The sequence below is a fragment of the Microtus ochrogaster genome, chromosome 10 (genome assembly GCF_000317375.1).
Source record: "Microtus ochrogaster isolate Prairie Vole_2 chromosome 10, MicOch1.0, whole genome shotgun sequence".
Taxonomy (NCBI): Eukaryota; Metazoa; Chordata; class Mammalia; order Rodentia; family Cricetidae; genus Microtus; species Microtus ochrogaster.
In genome coordinates this window covers 28,556,225-28,578,772 of record NC_022016.1, presented here as the reverse complement: position 1 = coordinate 28,578,772, position 22,548 = coordinate 28,556,225, and the positions used below count along the sequence as shown (strand labels likewise).

Here is a 22,548-nt window from a genome sequence, read left to right as displayed (position 1 = left end):
CTGCAGGTTTGAAGCCTGTTTCATGGCTTGTAATAAACTTATAGATGCTATAATCTTCATTTTCAAGCCTCTGTGTGAAAGAAGCCCCTGTCCTCCTTATAAACAATCTTTATTTTTGTGAAAAGCGAAATTCACTGCAGCAGGATGCAGCTGGTACTCTGAGTGAGGATGAGGCGGAATCCACTCTGGTGATTGCTGTGGAGGCAGTTTTCCAGGGCTCTGCTGTGCCTGCCACAGAGGCCTGCGTAAGAGCACGGAATTTTGAGTGGTAGCAATTTGTTTTATGCCTAATGCAACTTTTGACCAAATGAAATGAGAATAAGATGTTCATTAGGACTTTATACATAGGGAACACTTCTGCCAGCACTGCTAGTGAGCAGAAAGCTGACGATATGGATTGCATTACAGATTTTTAGACTTTCTATATAAAAGCAACACTTGTTCTTTCCAAAACAGAATAAAAATAGAGAAATATGAAAAAGGAGGGGGCGGGAAGTCACCTGCAGGGCCTTATTTCCACGCCAGTCACATTGTAGTATCGTGTATCCCAATGTGTGGGTTTTTAGTGTAAGAAAGGGGGCAGATTAACCCCAGAATAAAAATCAGGCCACAGTTTTCAGCTTCAGTTGTGAATTTGACCGGAGTGGTCTGCTCTTCCGTTCTGTGTTGTTATTGGCTTCACAGAAAGTGCTCTTCTGTTCCTAGACTTCTGGGTAGAATCAACAGTGTGTACCCTTGCCTGGGAGAATGGCCTGTAGACTGTGCTGCCATGAGAAAGTCTGAAAGTGTGCAAGACTGGGCGTTAGCTGCAGTAGCTCTTCCATTATCCCCCTGATTCATTCTAACACACTGTGCTGTATCGCACACAGTTTGTTAATGGGGCTAAATAAAATTCCAAGCATAGCCAATCAAAGAAGATTTATTCTAAGCAGAAAATACCTTTTTGTTCATAGCATTTTTTTTTTAAACAGAATTTTGTAGTCAACAAGAAGTTGGTGGACTTAGAGTAGGCTTCATCTGCGACATGGAAATTGTGTCTCTTTTCTTTAACAATGGACCTTCCGGAGTGTGAAGGATGATAGGTGGTCATTCTTAGTATGTCCTGAGTGTGGCCCATGCCTCCGGCACCAGCAGCCTACTGTAATGTTGCTAGAGCTACAAATTCTGGGGTCCCACTCCAAATGTACTCAATCCTGAGGAAAGGCACCCCCCTACACACTCACACTCTTGAGAATAGGCACACACACACCCCACCACACTCCTGAGGATAGTCCCCGCCACACACACTCCTTAGGATAGGCAACGCCCCCCCCCACACTCCTGAGGATATGCACCCCCACACACACACTCCTGAGGATAGGCACACACACACACACACACTCACACTCCTGAGGATAGGCACACACACACACACTCACACACACCTGAGGATAGGCACACACACACACTCACACTCCTCCCCCCAGGATAGGCACACACACACACACACACACACACACACACTCACACTCCTGAGGATAGGCACACACACACACACTCACACTCCTGAGGATAGGCACACACACACACACACTCACACTCACTCCTGAGGATAGGCACACACACACACACTCACACACACACTCCTGAGGATAGGCACCCCCCCACACACACTCCTGAGGATATGCATCCCTCAGACACAGACACTCCTTAGGATAGGCAACCCCACACACACACTCACACTCCTGAGGATAGGCACACACACACACACACACTCACACACACACTCCTGAGGATAGGCACACACACACACACTCACACTCACACTCCTCCCCCCAGGGTAGGCACCCCCCTACACATACACACTTTAAGTAGTCCCACCTGTCAGAATGCCATTTTTTAATCTGTGCTTTTCTAATGGAGCAGCCATTAGAATAAAATTTTAGTATTTTATTTTACTTTTTTCCCTGTGTGTTGTTCTTTTTGCCCTTTCTTTTTCCTTTTTCTTTTTTTCCCCATTTTTCGTTTTTGGAAATTCAAGAGATCTCTCTCTCTCTGACCAACCTGGCATCTCACACGGTAGCAAACCACCTGCTTCAGCCTGCTGAGAGCTGGAAATATGCTAGCTGGGATGATAATAGGAGCCAGTAGGTACATGAAAGGATATATTTATAATTATATCTTCTTCACTTAGAACTTTAAGAAAACACCTACACCGTCCCTGAAGCCCAGCAGCTTGTTGTTCAGCCATCAGGTGTTTACTGTGGACACTGCACATCATTTACACAGAACAAGACAAAATGATTGAATGTATCGGATTAAGCATACATGTAGAAAATGCCTTATTAACCTTAGAAAATTCTGAGCCTTCTCCAGGTGTAATTGTAAGGCAAACAAACCTTTATTTTTGAGGTTGCTCTAAGTCAAGATGGTCCAGGTTTTCTCAGTCGCCCCTCCTTTCTTCCCTGGCCCACCCACTTAGAAGTATCTACACTTTCCTAGCTGCTAGTCTAAAACCTGTCCTGTGAGTATCTGGTTAGTTGCCAAGAAGGCATTTCTCTGCAGCTGCTTACGTTGTGTTGACCAGCTGTGATTACCTGCTCACCTGCCTGTGACAATTAAATGGGATGAGCTGAGAGTCACACGCTGCTGTTTCTTGTAAACCGGATAAACCTCGTTCATGCCCTGCTTTGCCATTGTTGTCAGACAGGGAATGGCTCTCCACGGTTAAGAGCAGTGCTGGAGGTACCAGGAAGCTTGCGGTCCTACTGATTTAACTTGGAAAATCCAGGTCCTCTTTTACCTTCCCCCCGTGCAACATTACTTCTGTAATATATAGCTAAAGAGAAGCACGGTGGAGCTCAGAGGATGTGAAGGCCCTCTTCAGCGGTTTTTTTTTTTTTTTCGCATTTCTTTTTTGTTTTTCAAGAGAGGGTTTCTCTGTGTGCCTTGATGGTCCTGAATTTGCTCTGTAGACCAAGTTGACTTCAGAGATCCGCCTGCCCGAGTGCTGGGATTAAAAGTGTGCACCACCACTGCCTGTCTAGGTTTTGTTTTATTGAGAGACTTTCATGCTAAATGATGTGATAAGATGAATGTATTACTTAGAATTTTAGTTGAGCTCTATCTGCTCTCGAGTGTCTTTAGCAAATGTTTGGTTTGGTTTTTATTTCAAGGGAAGAGGCTGCCTTTCCAATAGCATGCTTTGAGAACCAGAACTCAGGCAGCAGTTGGTGCTACTACAGAAAGCACAGGAGGCAGGAAGGAATGCAGGGGAAAAAAAAGCATGGGTTTATGTACTTTTGTGCTTTCTTGGCTTCTTGACAAGCACGTGATCAATAGTGAGAACTCACATTGTATAGGTCATTTCATGCATTTATAAAAAACACAGAGAAACCCTGTCTCGAAAAAAAAAGAAAAGAAAAAGGTAGAAAATTGAGATTCAAAGTTGAATTGCTGAGGTAAAATTTTCTTCCTGTTGTGATTTTTGTGGCGAATGTTATATGTGGGTGAAAAGCTGTTCGTGAGAAGGAAAAATTAATTTATCCTTTCTTCTCTTCTTCCCCTCTCCTGCTCCCTCTCCCAAATCTTTACTTAAATCTACCTTAGGCATATCAAGGGGTGTAGGGTTTATTCGATTTGACAAGCGGATTGAGGCAGAAGAAGCTATCAAAGGCCTAAATGGCCAGAAACCTCCTGGTGCCACAGAGCCAATCACTGTAAAGTTTGCTAATAATCCAAGCCAAAAAACCAATCAGGCCATCCTTTCCCAGCTGTACCAGTCTCCAAACAGAAGGTACCCAGGACCGCTAGCTCAGCAGGCACAGCGTTTTAGGTAAGTCTGGTCCAGTTCTCGTGCCTAGCTACTAAACTGGAGGAGAATGTGCAGGTTTACTGTCAAGTAATTGTATCAACAAGATCTCTGCTTTGAGTTTGTCATTACTGTTGTTTTCTTTCTTTCTTTCTTTCTTTCTTTCTTTCTTTCTTTCTTTCTTTCTTTCTTGTTCTCGTTCTCTCTTTCTTTCTCATTAATGGGCACGGAGAAAACATACTTTGGGAAATATGAACTTTTGAAGGTGAGGACAATTAACTGTAAGAGCTGTTCTCCTCAGAAGTGATTTTGCCTCCAGGAGACATTTGACAAAGTGTAGACTCATTTGTGATGGCATAATTTGGGTGGAGATGTGACTCACATCTAGTGGGTAGAGTCCAGAGATGCTTGCTACGCATCCTGCAGCAGACAGGATACCCAGCAGCCACAGCTTGAGAAAACCTGACCCACAGACGGTGAAGTCTGACATGCTGTTTTCCGTTTGAGAAGAATTTTTGTGTTTGAGCTGTTGAGCTCTTCCGGTTAGCTTTGTTTCATAATATAGACATTGTTAAAGATATTGACCTATGTGAAAACCCCGAGAATCTAAAAGTGGGCCCCCATCTCCTTTTGGTAAAGTTTAGAGGTTGACAAACTTTAGCTGTAACAGTTTAGAGAAACAATATATTAAATTTTTCTGAGTCATGGTTTTTGCAACTATGCCTCCTCTTTCTTTCCCTTCTCCTTACCATCCCCCTCCCTTCTTCTCTTTCTCATTTTCTTTGTTTTCAGCTCTTTAAAAATCTAAGTCATTTTCTGCACCATACAGAAAGTAGTGATGGTCTGTGTGCTTATTCAGTGAGTTATTGATGGGCATATACCCCAGTTCTCAAGTTAGCTAGTCCTTGAGCAAACAACCAGACCGTGAGTCATTCCGAGCATATCAACCGCATGTGACAGAAGAATGTCTTGACGTCCAGTTAGGAACAGTGAGCTTGAGAATTTTATGAACAAGTCACCCAGTTTTATTTCCCAGGATGTTACAAATACTATTTGACTACGCAGTATGGTATGGCCACATTTCATCTAATGCCCAAGGTAATGTTTTGTAATAGCTACATGTAGATCCTTATTTTCTTCCTGAGACGAAATAGTTTATTAACCGATCACATATTCACAGACTTTGTAAGATAGAGGACTTAACTTATGTGTTTTCTAGCCCCAGAATCATAGGTTTTCCCCCATTGGTGTATTGGAGTATTGAAAAGAGAAGAAAAGAAAAAAAATATCCTAAAAATATTTAAGTATATTACTTAGGTGTGAAAAGAAATTTTCCGTAAATGCAAGGTTGAATACCTACTTAAGTTGGCATTCTCTCTGGGAGAATGATGGCTTGTCAAAGGTTGTATTGACGAAGGCGACAAGCTCCCTAGTTCATGGAAGCATTAAGAAAAACAAAATATGCATCACCTTTGACCTTGGTTACAAGCAATGTCCACTGAAGGGCAGGAAAGGCCGGTGTGCCGTCTGGCAATTCTTCTGCAGAAAGAGCTCTCATGGCCCCCCCCGCCCCCCGCTTCAGTGCCTGCTGCATGCCCTCTCTGGCATCTTTCTTGACCATTCACTTGTTGGTGTTTTTAAATGTAGTACAGTTAGACTCCAGTGAGTTTTAGCAGTGTTTTCTAGTTGTCCTTCCCAGTTAGTTTTAGTTTGCTATTAGAAGAAAGCTGTATTGCCCTAGATTGTTGTTTTATGTTTTCGATTAAAGCTGTAATTTTGTTTTGTTACTATTTGTTAGAGGAACCCTCTTAGCCTCTTAAGACTAGGCCAGAGGACCCATAGATAGCATTGAGACTCCTGATACACTGGCTAGGACATATGTGGGCAGCATGTGCTGGACACTGGGCACCACAGCACCTAAATCTTCTTGCCCCTCTGTACGTGCCACATACCTTTTATTTTTGATGGGGTAAAGTTTTCCACGGTTGTTCTCATGATTAAATTGAAAACTTTTAGCTTCTGTCCATCTTACATTACAAAAAGTCTTTAAATAGTATATATTATCATTACTTCTGAGATTCTTTTGCCTTTACAGAAAGACATTGTAGAAGAAGGGCATAAGGGGCATTAGTTGAAAGGAAAACCTGGCAGTAGTGAGGAAAAGTACAGTAAGTGGAGGTTTGAGCTTGGAGTCCCAGCTATTCCAGAGGCTGAGGCAGAAAGGTCACTGGGAGCTGTGGACTGGATTGTGCTGTGCTCTTATTGTACTAAGTTTGACACCAGCTGGGCAGCCGCAGAGGAGTAGCTGCCACCAGGTTACCCAGTGAGGGCAAAATGGGAGCCATCAGGAATTAGGACAGATTTTCTTTCCTCAAGTCCTGTCCTCTCTCTCACCTCACTGTTCATGCCTGTGCCCATCACCTCTGTCTGAGTGGTAAAAATATGAGCTACCAGTGTGCAAGAGGATCTGTTGATCCTAGACTATGTTTTGGAAGAAGCTGAGTCTTCATTTCTACAATCCAAATTTATCCTGATGTGTAATTGGTGCTCTTTAAAGGTATCTTTAATTTGGCTGTCATTACCTTGAATTTCCCCGTGTTTTATCGATGAAAGTTGATCTTCTTTGAGCTTTTCAGACTCTTGAATTAGGAGCTTGCAGTTTTGTTGGTACCTTGATCTTTTCTGTAGCTGAGGTCTATTTACACAGTTATTTCTTTATAATATTTGTTGTTCTAATGCCTTTGCTTTGAGTTTGCCACTGCCCAGTAAGAATTTTAGAAAATTCATTGTGTATTTTTAATGTTATCTTGGTACCTTGACAGCTGAGAGAGGCTGGAGAATACAAGTTACATTAACAGTGAAAGGCTTTTCAGTACTCATTGAGGTTTAAAAATAAATAAATAAAATTCCATGTAATAAGGATTAACTTTATAAGTGGACTTATGAGGCTTATGGATCAATCTGTATTAATAAATAGAATTATTTAAACATGAACACTGCTAATCTGATGGGCTTGTTGAAGTGTTTATAGTTTTCAAAATAAGACAGACTATTTATTTGGCTGGATAATGTAATTTTAGTCCATTAAGAATATTTTTAGTACAGTGTATCCGAATTAAACTGTACACAAAATTTTCTCATTCATTCTTGTGAGGTAGATTTATCTTTATTGAGTGGCCTGTGTTCTGGAGTCTTTGTGCACTTTTGAAGAACTCCTAGAGTCAGCCATTGGACTGAGCTTCAGGCATGTTGCTGATTCGATTAATTTGATCTCATGTTGGAAGACACAGACATCAAACGTCCTAAGTAATTTTCCTCATTCTTAGATGCCATGATGCCATGCGATTGCATAAGGAAACGTGTTGATGAGCTTGTGTTGGTTAACTTCAAGCTAACTGGTGCTCCGTGCTTTGGAGAGGTTTGATAATTCTTCCAGTGTCCGAAATTGTGTTTTCTTACTTACTGTCTTTTTCACATATTATATCTGGCTTTAATTGATATTTTAAAATTTCTGTTTCAGTATGGTCTTTCCTTAACCTACCAGCTGAATAGCTTGAAAATCAGGCAGATACCTTAGTTTTATGCTGCATTCCTAAATACTTAGTTTTGAAATGAAGATGCTCTCACTGATAGAAAATTCTATTAAAAGTATTGCCTAGAAATAATCTGAATTCCATTATCCTGGTGATAGGAAAATGTTACCAATGTCTTCTGTGCATGTAAAATGTGCACGTGGCTTGTGCTTCTATAATCAGTGAACTTTAAACTGTGAATTCTAATCAAACATACAAAGAGAGGGTAAAGGGGCTGGAGAAATGGCTCGGCGGTTAAGAGCACTGGCTGCTTTTCCAGAGGTCCTGAGTCCAATTCCTAGCAACCACATGGTGGCTCACAACCATCTACAATGAAGTCTGGCACCCTCGTCTGGGCTGCAAGCAGAACACTGTACATAATAAATACATTTTTTAAACAGATAGGATAAAGATGAAATAGATATCTATCAAATATAGTAATGTACTGATAATTGTTATACTGGTATATTTACCTAATGTATCTTAGTAAATAAGATCTTTAAGTAAGATTCATAAAGTGTTAATATTTATCACCTTGACTTTTCTGGCTGCATGTAAGAGATGTTGAATTGACTTGTGTCTAACCTCCTGATGTGGTTTCTGTGAGAAGTAAGGGAAATAACTGGTTTTATTTTGTTTCTTTTAGTTTTCCTCACTGAATTTTCAACCTAATTTCCCTTCTCCTGGGAATCTTTCTTTAAGTAAAGGATGTCTTAAGGGAAGCTAGGTTTTTCTATCTAGTCTTCCAAATAATGTGTTATTTGTAAATTGGATTATATCCCAGCTCACGATTGGGTAGGGGTGACATTGGTTGCCCTCTCAGAGAGACTCAGACTTCCTTCCGGAGCTTATGATACTCTGGAGAGTAGATGCCAATATTGGTGCAGCCTATATGTTAAATATAATTTAAGAGCATTCTGGTTTTAAATAGCAAAATATACACACAATTGACTCCTTAACATCTACTCCTCTGGTGTAGCCGTCATCTGTGTGCGGCCTAAGTTACTGCAGAGACCTCTAGACTGGGCTCCATTTCCAGCCTTAGGTTATCCTTGTAGGAGAGTCCTGAGCTGTGGGATGTGGAGTGAAGGAATGAAGCTGTGCCAGGGGTACTGTGACATTTTCTCCTGTAGCTGCACAGTTTATAATTTGCTGCCTGCTGCTGGACGAAGGCTGTCTCGTGTCCATATGACGTGCCCACTGTCTGCTCTAGATTCAAATGGGACACATAGACGTATGGCAGTGGGGACAAGGGAAATGGTTTTCGGCTGCGTGGAGTCAGCCAGCTGCTGTGCCGGGGCTGTTTACTGAAGTAGTATCCACCCCTCTGCTGATGAGGAGAGAGGGAGGGGAAAGAGGAAGAGGGAGGATGGGAATTTCCAAGGACTCAATTTCCTCTACAATTGGGAGATGAATGAAGGACTGAATTTCCTATACATCTGGGAGATGAAGGAAGATCAAGCGATCATATAAGACTCCACGGGTTGGGCAGCTATGAGGCCCGTCGAGGTGGTCTAGGGTTGTGGGATGGGAAAGAGGTGGGAACTGAGACATCTATCCCTCAGTGTGTATAGCTCGCTCCCATGGCAGGTTTGCTTTCCATTCTGTCTTATAAACAGACACATTTAAAGAAATTTCTATGTTGGGAGTTGGTTGCTCTCTCCTAAGTGGGTGGAGGGGAAATGGAGCTTCTGAATTTCATCCATTAGTCACTTTTGACAGCAACCTCAGTATGTTCATCTGTCCCAGAGGTACCGTTTGTCAAATGCATCCCATATCTATCATTCCAGCAATTTGATGAACTTTCGTATCAGACCGCTTTGTGATTGGTGTTGCGGATTTGCATCCATTTATCCTAGTGTTTGTAACCTTGGTTTTTTTGTATATAAAGGCATGGCATCTTTACTCATCTCCACTCTGCAGAACACAAAGTCCTGTGACAGTCTGCGCTCTTCACACCTGCTCCAAGTTTTGTGTGTGCAAATATTCTCACCCAGTCTGCCTTCTGGGTAGTTTACATACCTGCATTAAGTGATGGATGATACTTTTGGTAACCATTGCTTTTATACATAATCAGCAGGTACGCGGAGCCCAGGCTAGTGGTCTGTGCTAAGTGGTACATATGAGAGGGTCGTGGAGCATGGCAGATCCAAATAGATGAAGGACGATCTCGTGCCACTGTGATTTGTTCTCTTGTCTTACACTTTGCATTAGAGCAACTCAACACTTCCTTTTCACTTTTTTTTTTTTTTTCAAAACACACAAATGCTCAGTGGAGATAGAGATTAGGATGTGCAAGGACAACATTCTTCCCTATCCGAAAGGCCAGAAGGAATACATGGCTTTTATAAACCTGAGCGGAGTGGTTTTTCTTATGTGCTCTGCTGTGTGCATGGGTTTGACAGAAAGGCTGATACCCACCCCACATAGCCTTTCACAGGTGTTAGAGACAAAATCATTGTGCCTCACCGCTAACCTGGGGCTGTCTTTGGAGAGTGGGGAACACTCTCACAGTTGGGTGGTTAAATATGCATTAGGCATGCTTGCTCCTCACATGTAATTTATTGATAAATTCTAGAAACCCTGAGACACCCTCAGTAGTCTTGACATTGATAAAGCAGGATGGAACAAATTCTGTAAAGCCAAGTTTGTCCATAAAATCCAGTGCACTTGTAATTCTGTGTCTTTGATTGTTAAAGATCAAACTGCTCTGATGTCACTAGCCTTGTGAGCTTGGGCTAGTTAAGCTTTGTGTGCTTCAGCATCCTCAGGAACCCATGAAATGGTTGCAAGTAGAAGGGTGGGAATTTATACAAGTACTGGTCAGTTCCAGGAGCGCTCTCAGTACTCGCCTGGTAGGAAGTCAGATGTTAGCTGTTCTAACGCCTTCGCATTTTGTTTCTGGCTCTTTCCTTGGATGGCCACTGCTTTTTTTCTTTGCTGCACTGACCCTGTAGCAATAGCCAATATTCTACAACAGTGGGTACCCATTCTCTCATGAATGGTTAAAGGCCCAGTGTCTTGAGACATCATATATATTTTGTGCACAATTATCCCCTTGGAAGGTGGCAGTAATGAGCCTAGCTTTCATGAACTTCAAGGGGGAAAATGAAACACTGAAGTTTGCTAAATGTGTGTTTTGCAGGTTGGACAATCTGCTCAATATGGCTTATGGAGTGAAGAGGTAATGACACAGGTTCATGATACTCATAATCCCTTCCCACAACTGATTAATTTCTTTGATTTGGGGAGCAGTATTTCCACCTTCTTAAGTTTATGTTGGGTTTTCTTTTGCATGTTACTGCCTTCTGTAAAACTGATTCTGAAGTGCATTTGATTCATGGAATATTTTATACCACTGTACGCCTCTTAGTCTTTTAAAAAGTCATTTGTTTCAGATTGCGTTGCGACATTATAGCATGTGTATGTTATGTGTTGGTTTTTTTCCCCACCCCGTCCTGTTTAACTCATGAAGCCAGTTTTTAGATTTCTTTGCCAATGTGTTCATTGTTATTCAGTACAGCAGACAATGGTCATTTCATAACGTATCAACACCTGGAATGTTTGTCTGTCACTGCAAGCCACAAATAGAGCCTCGGTTGACACATCAAGTAGCTGTATGCATCTGTTGGGAGAGGGAAATTGCTAAATTTGGGGAAATGAAAAAAAGGGAAAGGAACTTAAACCTATTGCTGTAACCAATCTGTGTTCATTCTCTCTCTGTGTGTATGTCTGTTTCCTATTTTGTTTAGTAGGTTTTCACCAATGACGATTGATGGAATGACCAGTCTTGCTGGAATTAATATTCCTGGGCACCCCGGAACAGGCTGGTGCATATTTGTGTACAACCTGGCCCCTGACGCAGATGAAAGTATCCTGTGGCAAATGTTTGGGCCTTTTGGAGCTGTTACCAACGTGAAGGTCATCCGTGACTTTAACACCAATAAATGCAAAGGTTTTGGATTTGTGACTATGACAAACTATGATGAGGCTGCCATGGCAATAGCTAGCCTCAATGGATACCGCCTGGGAGACAGAGTACTGCAGGTCTCCTTTAAGACAAACAAAACGCACAAAGCCTAATGAGCTCTTGTCCTCAGTCCATTTATATATGAAAACTATACAACAAAAGCAAGTTAAGAGAAACTTTATACATTAGTAAATGTCTTTGTAAGTCAGTGTTGAGATGGGGATAAAATGACTACTTAGCATCCTAAGAAATATGTGAGATTTTTTATTGCTAGTATTTGAATTAAAACTTCTTAAATATCTTTTATGTTTGAATATGGACAAGAGGTACAGGGTTTTTACCTGTCACATTGCATTCTATTGCCTTCTTTGAAGAAGGTGGACCTTTTAAAGTGTTTCAGCTAAGGGAAGACATTTCTTTTCTTTTTACATAACTGCCTTGAACCTGTGAGTAAATATTGAGGCTTTGTGTTGTAACTCTTCAGTTGGTTGTGTCTTTCCCCACCTCCTTTTCTTTTCTTTCTTTTTCTTTTTCTTTTCCTTTTTGTTCTCTAATTAGCTTTGTGTTTGGTTTACATTTAAAGCATTGCTGTTATGTCTCAGAAAAGTATTTTGAAGTTTACATTTTTATTTATGAAGTTACAAACAGTATTTATTTTGTAATTCTGATTTGGGCTGGGGCAGGGGGGGCGACATTATAAACGCTTATTGTAAGAATACTGGAGAACTTTTCGTAAAGCAGTACCTTGCCAAAGAGATAAGAGCCTCTTTGATGTGGGTTTAAAAAAAGCATCTATTTTTATAAAAAAGAAAATTTGGAGAAACTTTTTACTGGTCCTGGAACAAATATTTTGACTTGAATACTTTGAGAAATCTCTTCATATGACACCTAGTGAGCTTTTAAAATTTACCAGGAAATTTGCAACGGTTGGAAAATTTAGAAAGATTTATGATGTAGAAAAATACTTTTGAGATCTTTGTATGAGAGGAATTGAGTCAGTGAGGAAACACTGCTGGTTTCATTTTCGTAATCACCAGTGGGGTGTCTGATCATCCTGGTTGCTATGTGATAGATGGCTCACATTGATTTGTGATTTTGAAACAAATAAAAAAAATTTACAAAAGAATATATAAGAGCAGGCAAGAAATTTAAATTACCAAGAGATGGGGGAAAATCTGTTCTTCCTAAAGAAATCCCTTCAGATAGAGCTCATGGTGTTTAGTGATGTACTTGCAGTATCGTTTGAAGAATTGTTTTGTCTTAAGGAAGTAAGATGTTGCAGAGGATCTGTACTGCAGCAAGTCAGCAAAGGCGGTCTGAGTTGGACATATTCGAAGGTATTTTGAGAGTTACGTTTAAGGCTAACACCTGAGCTTTGTGTGATGTAAATAAGACCTTGTGTTTATGAACCTTTCAGCTAATTTTATTTTTTTTCCCTTACATATCAAGTGATGTTCAGGTTTTGAATGTTTTGTATCAGTTTTTTCCTTTGTAAATGGCATTAACATTGTTCCTTGAGGTCTTGCTTAAATTCACTTCTGTTGTCCTGAGGACTTGAATTTACAGTGCATCAGATTTGTTGCTAATTCTGTCTGTAGATAGTCTAGCTTCAGCTGTTTATGGTGATGCTACATTTTCGTTTATAAATATGTTTGTGGTAAAAAAGGAAAAACGAGTATAACCATAGGTTTTGAACAAATTTCCTTACATTTTTCATACAAAAATCATAAATATCTGTATGCTATTGAAATTTAACTTTGTATGATGCTTAAACCACTATTTGGGGAAATAATAAAATAAGTCTTTACCATGTATGAAAGAAATTTTAAAAAATACGAAATATTTTCTGATTAGCATCTAGCTTATAATAAATTTTCAAAAAAGCTGAAGGCAACCTTTGCCTTCATCAGGATGCACTGAGAACTATATAGTTACGTCCTGCGTTTTGTATAAACTGAGATGCTCATATGCTTCCCCTTAGAACAGGCAATGTGCTATGCATAACATAGTTGTACATTATCTTTGCAGTTGCTTTGAGTTTTATTTTTTATTATTTAAAATTGTAGTTATAAAATTTTTCAGTATAGTACAGTACATATACTGTGAGGCGCGTGCTAAAGTGAATAAGCGAGTTTTCATGCTGACCCACTCAATGCTACTCAGAACTCAATTGGCTTAGCACTTTCTCATATCCTTAGGTGCATTTAGATTGTCAGAGTTAACCTGCGTTAAAAAAAAAAATAAAAAATAAAATACATGTATATACTTAAAAAAAAAATAAGGTTTCCCTTGTGGGAAAACAGCAGCTACACGCTTCTTTCCTGTACTACTTACTGTAGCAAACCAAGGCATTGATGAGAAGGCATGCAAATTGTGCTTCACTTTACAGTGTTTATCAGAGCACTTATTAAAATGTAAGGCTGGTATTTATTTGAAGTTGTACAGTATGACTTAATTCACATCTGTTGGAATAGAAAATATATTCTGTTGAGTATTTAAGAGGCTGTACATGTTTTCTTTTGTGTTTGGATTCTTTGTGCTTTTTCATGTTCGGTACATCAATAAACAAAGTTGAAGGGAAAGAACTGTGGTGTATCTTTAAACACATCGGGGTTGTGGGGCATCTCTACTCAGTCTGATGCCTTCAGTTAAAAAAAGGGGTGTTCTTCGAGCTCTAGTTGAAAGCTATCTGAAGGAATGGAGAAGACAAGTTAACTGACAGGAGAATTGGGGGGGGGGCAAAAACAAAAACAAAACAAACAGAAAACCTGAACAAAACAAAACCCCTCAAAGTAAAAGCAAAAACTGTTACTGAGTAAGATTCTGGTTAGCTAGCTGTCAAATGCATTACTCGGTGACTCTTGCTGGGACAAGTCCTTCCATTAGCTAGTTGTAAAATTTGAGCACTCAGTTGTTAATTACTCTGTCACTGATTTAACCTTCAACCATTTGTACGAGCAGGAATCACACAGTTACTTTAGCTAGTTCAGGAGCCCATAAGGAAGGCAACTTTCTTCTGCTTCTGTCAGTGAGACTGAATTCCCCAGAGGTGTTGGTGTATGATCCTTTTGTTGCACAGTTGCTGTCTCAGTAAGGGAGTTTTCCTGAAACAGAAAACTCACCTTCTGTTAGGTTAACATGTGTGCAGCACACATGTGCAAACTATGAACTCTGCCAGCTCTGTCCATGCTTCATTTATGCATTTAATCAAAGCACATCCATGGCAGATAAAAGGATGGAAAAACATTTCTTGCTGTTTCTTTTTTCTGTCTGTCTGCCGGTCTGTCTATCTATTTGAGACAGGGTCCCACTATGTAGTCCTGGCCGGCCTAGAACACACAGAGATCTGCCAGTCATCTGATTGTTGGTCTTAAAGATGAGCACCAGTGTGCCCGGCTTCTTGCTGTTCTTTTCTGTGAAAATTCTACTTTTATGAAACTTTAGAAAACTAAGTATTTTTTTAAGTGTACTTAATGGATTTTTGGTTGCATTGATTTAATTCTTTGCATTTTGCTTTGGTAACAGCCGTGTTAAAAGTGTTTGTTCTGAATTCACAACTTAATAGCCAAGAGGGCCTGAGCGGCAAGCCACTTCCTCTTCTTCCAAGCTGCAATTAAACTAAATTCCCCATGCTTTCAATTATGTGACTTCCCCCCTTTATTTGTGTGGTGTTCGAGCACCCTCCCAGCCCCTCTTTATCAGTGTTTTGATTGTCAATAGTTCTTTCACATTTGAGCAGATGGGAGAAAAGAAGTCTGTAAGAGGGAGGGCTGCGAAGGAGCCGCTCTGCTTGTGTAGAACTTGCATTTTCCCCTTCAGATCCCTTTGCCATGTATGCCTGAAAATCACCTGAATTGTTACCGTGAATGACAATGGCTGTTAACATCATTTCAAGTTAATCTGATTTAAAGAGAAATGTTGGCAATTTAATCTTTCCTTTTAAAAACAAAAATGAATTAGAAGATTCTATTCTTTACAAGATGTTAAAAAATGAAGTGTAAGTTTACACAGCCACTCTTTCTTTCATCCTGTTACCTACAAAACAACAAAAATGCAAATATCTTAATAGTAAGTGTGTAGAAATTGTAAATCCCCAGGTTTCTTAATGCACTTTCTAGTACAGTCTCCATATGTCACTTTATAATTAGAATAAGAAAAATGACAAGCACAGGTTTTGATACTCATATCTCTGTTACCATATTAAAACCCTGAACAGTAGAAGTAAATAAGCAATGCAGATAAAACCATAGCAATTTGAAGAACAAGTATTTGTAGTCTGTCATTGTAGTGAATGGTCTCTAATTTTTCTACCTATAGTTTCTCTACATTCATCACCTCAAATTGACAGATTCCTTCCCCTTCGGAGTGGGAGATTAGAGCACATACCCCGCTAATTCAGTCAGCTGGCTGGTGCCAGATGGACCTTGCCGAAGTTAAATGTTCCAAATTGCATTTCATAAAATTAGCAGGTGAGAGAGAGTGAGCATGTGTGCTTCCACTGCCTGTTACACTGTGAGAATGAGCAGGTGCCATTCTTCCTAGGAGCCGTCACCTAGAAGGGAGAACAGGTAAGCCACCCGGTCATGACTGTAGTGCCGTCAGATGCAGTCACTGAGCCAATGTGCAGTGACTTCTACAGCCTGTGCACCCACACTGTGCTCCATCTCTGCAGTTCCCAGCACATACTTTTCACTCAGTGACTCTGCTGAAGCCCAGACTCAGTTGCCCAAATTCTTTGTGAAGCAAACTGAAAGTTATAAGCCACTACGTAACCTCATACTTGGGTTGACTGAGAAATCTGAGTGGCTTTTTTTTTTCTATAAATGTGTCATATGTGTGTCATATAGAGTGACAGTTTGGAAAGCACTAATCATGATAAAATAGCCTGACTATTAATAAGATGTTTTACTATTTTTATTCAACTTTGAAGTAGGACAGAATACAGTCTTGGGCCTGAAATTTGGCATTAATGTTATATTTAGTTTAAATAGCCAAAAAATGTAGCTTAGGTCTGAACTGTTAGGACCCTCAGAAACACTCATGGGTGTTAGCTTTTCATGTTCCTATTAACCAGCCACATTCCAGATATAAATATGAGCTTATGTTTGTGCTGACATGATGAGCAGAAGACTTACCTCACTGCTGTCCGGAGGCTGCGATTTATAGATCAGAAGAACTGCATATCCCAAATGTACGATGAAAGGAAAGGGGGGAGTCTCATGCACAATATCCGTGATTATAAAAAAGAGGTCATTTAGCTTATAGTGTGTGTGTGGACCTCAGGAATAGTTCGATAAGAACACATAGCCACACAGAAGCGGTAACAGTTGGCCAGGTCATTGGAAGTAGATGGGATTGAACAGCTGTTGGGGGAGAGAATTCAAGAAGATGACCCCATGGAAAAGGAAACCTCTGCCTGCTTGTCATGTTCCTGTGGCATTAGAGTCTTCGCTTATGAACTGTGTGACTGAGTTCCGAAACATTGTATAGACTAGCCTGATATTTGAGAACATAATGAAACAGGAAGACTTAAATTTCGAAACCTTGGCATTTGAGGCCATGATAAAATAAAAGTACCTAAACATTGAAAGTTGTTGCCCACCCCCATTTTCCCCACCCATTTCTACTTTGGCCTCCGTTGTGGTAGGTTTTATGAATTTGGAGACTGTATCAAAGACACACTACTGGGGCATTGCCTCCTTTAGGAGATATGCATTTGAAGCATGTTGTAAAGTGTCCACAGTGGCACTAAACACAACCAACATCTCCCTGGCCATAGACTGTTGAGCTGATTTCCATCCAACTATACATCATTCACACTGGACAATGTGATTCCCTCTTAGCAACTATGCTATTTGGGGGTTTTTCCAGTAGCCACCCCTTTCCTCTCAAGGGCGAGTGACATGAATGTCAGTTGCGTAGCCCTTCCCTGACCAAGTCTTGCAGCGTTGTCTGGTAGCTCTCTTGGATCTACCAGTGGTTAGTAGCCACATTCAATCCCCACCACTTAATTTCCTGATGTTTTCCTCTCATTCTTTCCTGTGTAGCTGAATGTGTGTTTCAGAAGCAACCTGCCTCTCTGTGGACCTCGTTGAAGCTGTACTGATGCCAGCTGCTACGCGCAAGGTAACTTACCCCTTTGAAATGAAGAACGGAAGGCAAGGTAGCTGTGTGAGCTTTGTGTTGCAGGGGTGGTAGAAGTGAGCTGCTGGCTGTGAGAAATGGGAAGAAGGTCACTTAGGCATCCAGTAGATGGGGAACTTTGGTTTCATGGACTCTGAATTAATACCAGATGACAGCAAGTGCTGTACCAGAACACTGCACCTGCCTTACAGATCCTTTCCTCTCTCAAAGGGTAGGTTTTGCAAACATAGTAATAATGAATAATGCAGATGTTCGTACTCCACATGTCCAAGTTGCTATCAGAAAGGATACGTAACTGTTGTCTTAAAGTGGAACCAGAAATTAGTTTTCCTATGTATTCTTTACTGCAGTTCCTCCTCAAGTGTGATTGGTTCTGTGTGTTTCTCCCAACACAATGAACTGCTTGTTAGCATCAGCCTGTTTCTCAAGTTCTTTGAGAAATACCCCTGTTATACCCAGATGTTGTATGAAAAGTAGGGAAACCTCTCCAGGTAACTTAGTTTCTTCGTCTAAGAGTGCATGACCTGACTACTAGACCATAACGCAATGAAAAGTCTTTCTTTCCTAAAAACAAATGCATTGAAAACTATCGGAAACGTTTATCCTGAGCCCAGGGGATTTTTTTATTTCGTTTTTACTTTAGTTGTTGCATACTTTCAAAGTTGTTTTCCTGATTTTTTTCATTCTGTTGGCCTTTCCTGAAGAGAACCATATTTTGGCACACTAATACCCTGTCTATAGTCGGCATTATTCTGTGGCTCAGGGTGGGAAACCTTAAGAATGCATGCTTTATATTTAATTGCCTTTTTTTTCTTTAGTAAATGCGCATCAAAAGCCCACTCCGTACCAGTCACAGGCTGTTTCTAGGCTGAAGGTTTAATTTATATTTTTCCACCTTGTTCTGAGCTGGAAGACACTTGAGCGAACTCCTTTAGTATCTTATTTTTCAGATATGTGAGCCAGGTTTCACTGGAGACTTGGCCCTTGGCCCCAGCTCTTCGAGCTCCTGTAACTCTGCCCTTCATTATCATCCAGGCACTAGGACAAAGCAGAATTGATTTCTGCTGATGTGCTTTTACAGAATCAAAGTTTTGACATCTTGAACTAGGTATGGCATCCAGAAGTAGAACAGAGGTGAGTGTGTATACATGCTTTGGTTACATTTTTAATACATTTTACTTCAAAATCGTAAGTTGCAATTGTGTGTGAATGCTTTTTCAAGCATTCGAATTTAGGTTTTTTTATTTGACAGAATGTTTTTGCTTTTAAAATTTCTTTAGCATAATGGTTCTGACCATCCTAATGCTGTGGCCCTTTAATACAGTTCTTCAGGTTGTGGTGATCCCCAGCCAGTGTTTTCATTGCTACTACTTCTTACCTGTAATTTTGCTAGTGTTATGAGTCATAATGTAAATATATGATATGCAGCATATTCGAAATGTGACCCTGTGAATAAGTCCTTCAACCCCAAGGGGGTCATGACCCACAGGTTGAGAATCACTGCTTTAGCATAGGGAAACAATGCATGTTGATTGACTTAGGCAGATCTAATGAAAGCTCGCTCTCTCTCTCTCTCTCTCTCTCTCTCTCTCTCTCTCTCTCTCTCTCTCTCTCTCTCTGTGTGTGTGTGTGTGTGTGTGTGTGTGTGTGGTGGTGTTTGATTGCTGCTTTCATTATTTCAGAAAGTAATAAAAATCAAGAATTCTGCATGTTTTTGCATTGGAGTATTTCCCTAGATTTATGTGAATGGGCTGAAGACAAATTGAAAGTCCAAAACTAGGGTTCTGTCTCCTAAGTAAAGCATAGAGTGGCATTATCTAAATGCTTGGGCCACAGTGTTCAGTTTGCAGTGTTCTGTGTAGCAGGGTCCTGGGTGAGAAGAGAAAGAAAGATGCTGAAGCCATAGAGAACAGATAGATATCTTATTACCAGGATAGTTCAACTACGCCTATCCTTTATTTCCTTAGTGAGAGAAAAGGCTTTCTTCCCTGATGGAGCCAGGAAGAAGACGTCTGGGAAGCCAATTGTAGGTGAGTAGTCCCCACCCCCCCCTTTCCCTAGGTCTCTGATTGCAGTGATCTTTGTTCTTGCAAGGGCCTGAGTAAATACTGGCTCCTTATTGCATGTGCTCAGACAAGTAGCTGATGGGAAAGAGCGCTTTTAAGGGGCTGATGAGCTTTAAAGACACTCGTTAGAGTGCACCTGGATCCTGCCATGACATCACAGGCGGACCATCAGCGGCTTTCTAGAAAGCATGGCAGCCTTTTTTCACCTCTTTCTTAACAATGAGACGTAGATTGGGCCTGTTCTCTATTCAAGCACCCTTATGAGTAAATGTCTATTTTTACGATAGAGCTGCACGTTAAAAATAGCTCCAATCAGTGTGACTCTTTTCCCCCATATGTTAAAAAGTTATACATGAGTTAAAATATCTCAGATTGCTTAAATTCCTCCAAATGCAAGGCACATTCCTTTTTTCATTTTGAGGGGGCTGGATTGGGTAGAGGAGAGGATTAAATACAAGATATGTACTACGGGGGCGGGGGACACCTCCTCAATTCTGTTCTTGTTATTTGATTTGAGACTCACCAGTAGCAAAGCTCCTAAACCAAGATTTGAAATTTCTGACTGTTTAAAAAAAATTCATTAATATTTGGCGGGTAGAGTCTTCTTCCTGGAGCGATTGTTTATTTTTCGTTGCTGAGAGCAATTAGCTAGAATAGTCACAGTTGCAGCTGTTAGATACTATAAGCTCCAGTGGAGAGCACAAAGGCCTTATGCACATTTAGAGTCTGTATTTGGATTGTTTTTAATGGGCGATTCTTCTGGAGTTGACTGTGTTAGCAAATTCGATTGGGCGATCCTGAGCCAAATTGAGTGTGCAATGGGATCATCAGCTGTGTTGATCAGAGTTACATCAACACCTTGCTGGTGTGTGGAAGCCAGGATGGCTGGGCCTACTCTCTGTCCCGGTCCTGTCTGTATCCGCTCCACGCAAACCCAGATGTGATTCATCAAAACAGTATTCTGTTCTTTAAGGGGATGTTTACTTCTTGACTTGTCAGAGCAATCATGAGAAAAATTTTCATACAGTCTGGTGCCCACTAATTTGTCTTTTTTTTTTCAAGTAGTTTATTAGATAATCTTGGCTCCAGTTTAATACCTGACACTTTAGAAACAGCAGCTCAAATGAAGGGATTGATTGCAATTTTTTTTAATATTTATTTATTTACTTATTATGTATACAATATTCTGTCTGTGTGTATGCCTACAGGCCAGAAGAGGGCGCCAGACCTCATTACAGATGGTTGTGAACCACCATGTGGTTGCTGGGAATTGAACTCAGGCAATTTTTATACAGTCTGTATGTTTGCCTTTGAATATCATCCATAGGGAGCAGTGTCTACCTGCTCCATAATCACAATGCTTTAGGATTCTTACTATGTTTTTAGTGTACATTCTCTCCTGGTTCTCACCGTCACCTGGGAAACGGGATTTGTATAACCCCCTCTTGACAGGCAAGTTTAGAGCTGGTGAATGGCCAGTCACCTGCTTACTTTCTGTCCGACAGCCATCTGATGTGCATATACTATGTATCTTACTGCAAACACTGCAAACTAAAGTGTCCGGATGGACTCAACTTATTGTAAGCTGGTAGAAACCGCTGTCAGGTTCAAAATTCATGGTGTCTTGCTACAGCAGAATCAGGGTAGATTGCCTTTGGTGGGGTTAGTCTTGGGGGAATTTTGAAAGCTTTTGTTGATTGTATTACAAGTGAGACTCTTAGGTGAATATTGAAACCTCATTTCCTAAATTTAGCTAACCTAAATCAATTCAGAGTCATCAGATTTTTATGAGATTTTAGACACTTAAATGAAGGTATTTTTAGAACAGCCTTTCAAATGGCAATTGATTGACCAGATGACAATCTTTTGATCAGCCAGGTTGGATCCATTACGGAGTCAGGTGGAGGAGCTCTTTAATCACACCCTTTCCAATAATGCCGTTCATATAATTGGGGAGGTAGGAACACTGGTGAATGAAAATGTCTTCTGGTTATTTTAATCAAGTTTTTCTTTCCAGTAAATGGTCTCTTTTTAGATGACTTTACACTTAAATTATATCATAGTTCTCCTACAGTATTCATATTTAAAATTATCCACATAAAAGTTCCATCCTATGCAGAAGCTTCTTCCCTTACCCCTTCTGAGTATTAACGAGGGATATGAACTATGGATTGGGTGGCCTGCATATATGAACGTAGGTGTGTGTATACATGTGTGCAGGTGAGTGCATGCATGTGTCTGTGCATACATCTAGAGCCCAGAGGTTGATGTTGGATGATTTCCTCAGTCACTCTCCACCTTGTTTTCTGAGGCAGGAATTCTTAGACGTAATGAATGTGTGTTAGACAGTCATTTTAAATATTCAGATTTAGTGTGATGGGAATGAGAAATAGTAAATATGAGTAATAGTGAGGTATTGTTGATAACATCTTGAATAAATTAGTCAAGGGTCCAGCAGAGATGCAGATAAATAAGGTGAGACCATGAGGGAACCATGACTACCAGGATAGAGGAACGGACCAGGGACCAGATGTCTGAACCAGAGGGCACTAGTACATCTTTTTCTTGCTGCTCCTCCATGAAGAGGGATAAGCGATACTGGTGAATTGGAAGGAACTGGGCTACAAAGACCCATGAATGGAATTTAGAACAAACATCTCTTATCCCTGGATACTTTCTAAGACCCCAAGTAAATGATTGAAACCACAGCTAATACTTAACTCTCAACTGTAATTGAGCTATATCCTGGCAAATCCATTGTAAGCTGGGCACATTATAAACTGAAATGCATTTGCTATACATAGCATGCCAACCCTCATAGCTTAACAGCAAGGCCCACTGTAGTACTCATCATTGTGATAGTGTGGCTGGCTGGAGAGATACTCTCTGATGCTGCACAATGTATGAGACAGTATCTTCATATCGCTACTGGGAAAAGGGTCAAAACTCAGACTACAGTTCCCATCAGATGTTATTACTGTTGGACCATTATAATGGTAAAAGAAA

At 40.5% G+C, this 22,548-nt stretch overlaps 1 protein-coding gene across 14 annotated transcripts in view; it reads left to right on the top strand.

Moving 5' to 3' along the window:
- The window catches only part of Elavl2 (ELAV like RNA binding protein 2), a 157,694-nt gene extending 143,780 nt beyond the window's left edge, over window positions 1-13,914 (top strand). For 12 of the 14 annotated variants that reach the window (XM_013348257.2, XM_026782024.1, XM_005352726.2 and 9 more), the window contains 3 exons: window positions 3,589-3,814; window positions 10,508-10,546; window positions 11,115-13,914. In XM_013348257.2, the coding sequence (XP_013203711.1) occupies window positions 3,589-3,814; window positions 10,508-10,546; window positions 11,115-11,445 (596 nt within the window). In that variant the 3' untranslated portion in view covers window positions 11,446-13,914. The remainder of the gene's footprint in view (window positions 1-3,588; window positions 3,815-10,507; window positions 10,547-11,114) is intronic. The other 2 variants (XM_026782025.1, XM_013348258.2) reach the window with 1 other exon arrangement.
- The last annotated feature ends 8,634 nt before the right edge of the window (window positions 13,915-22,548 follow it).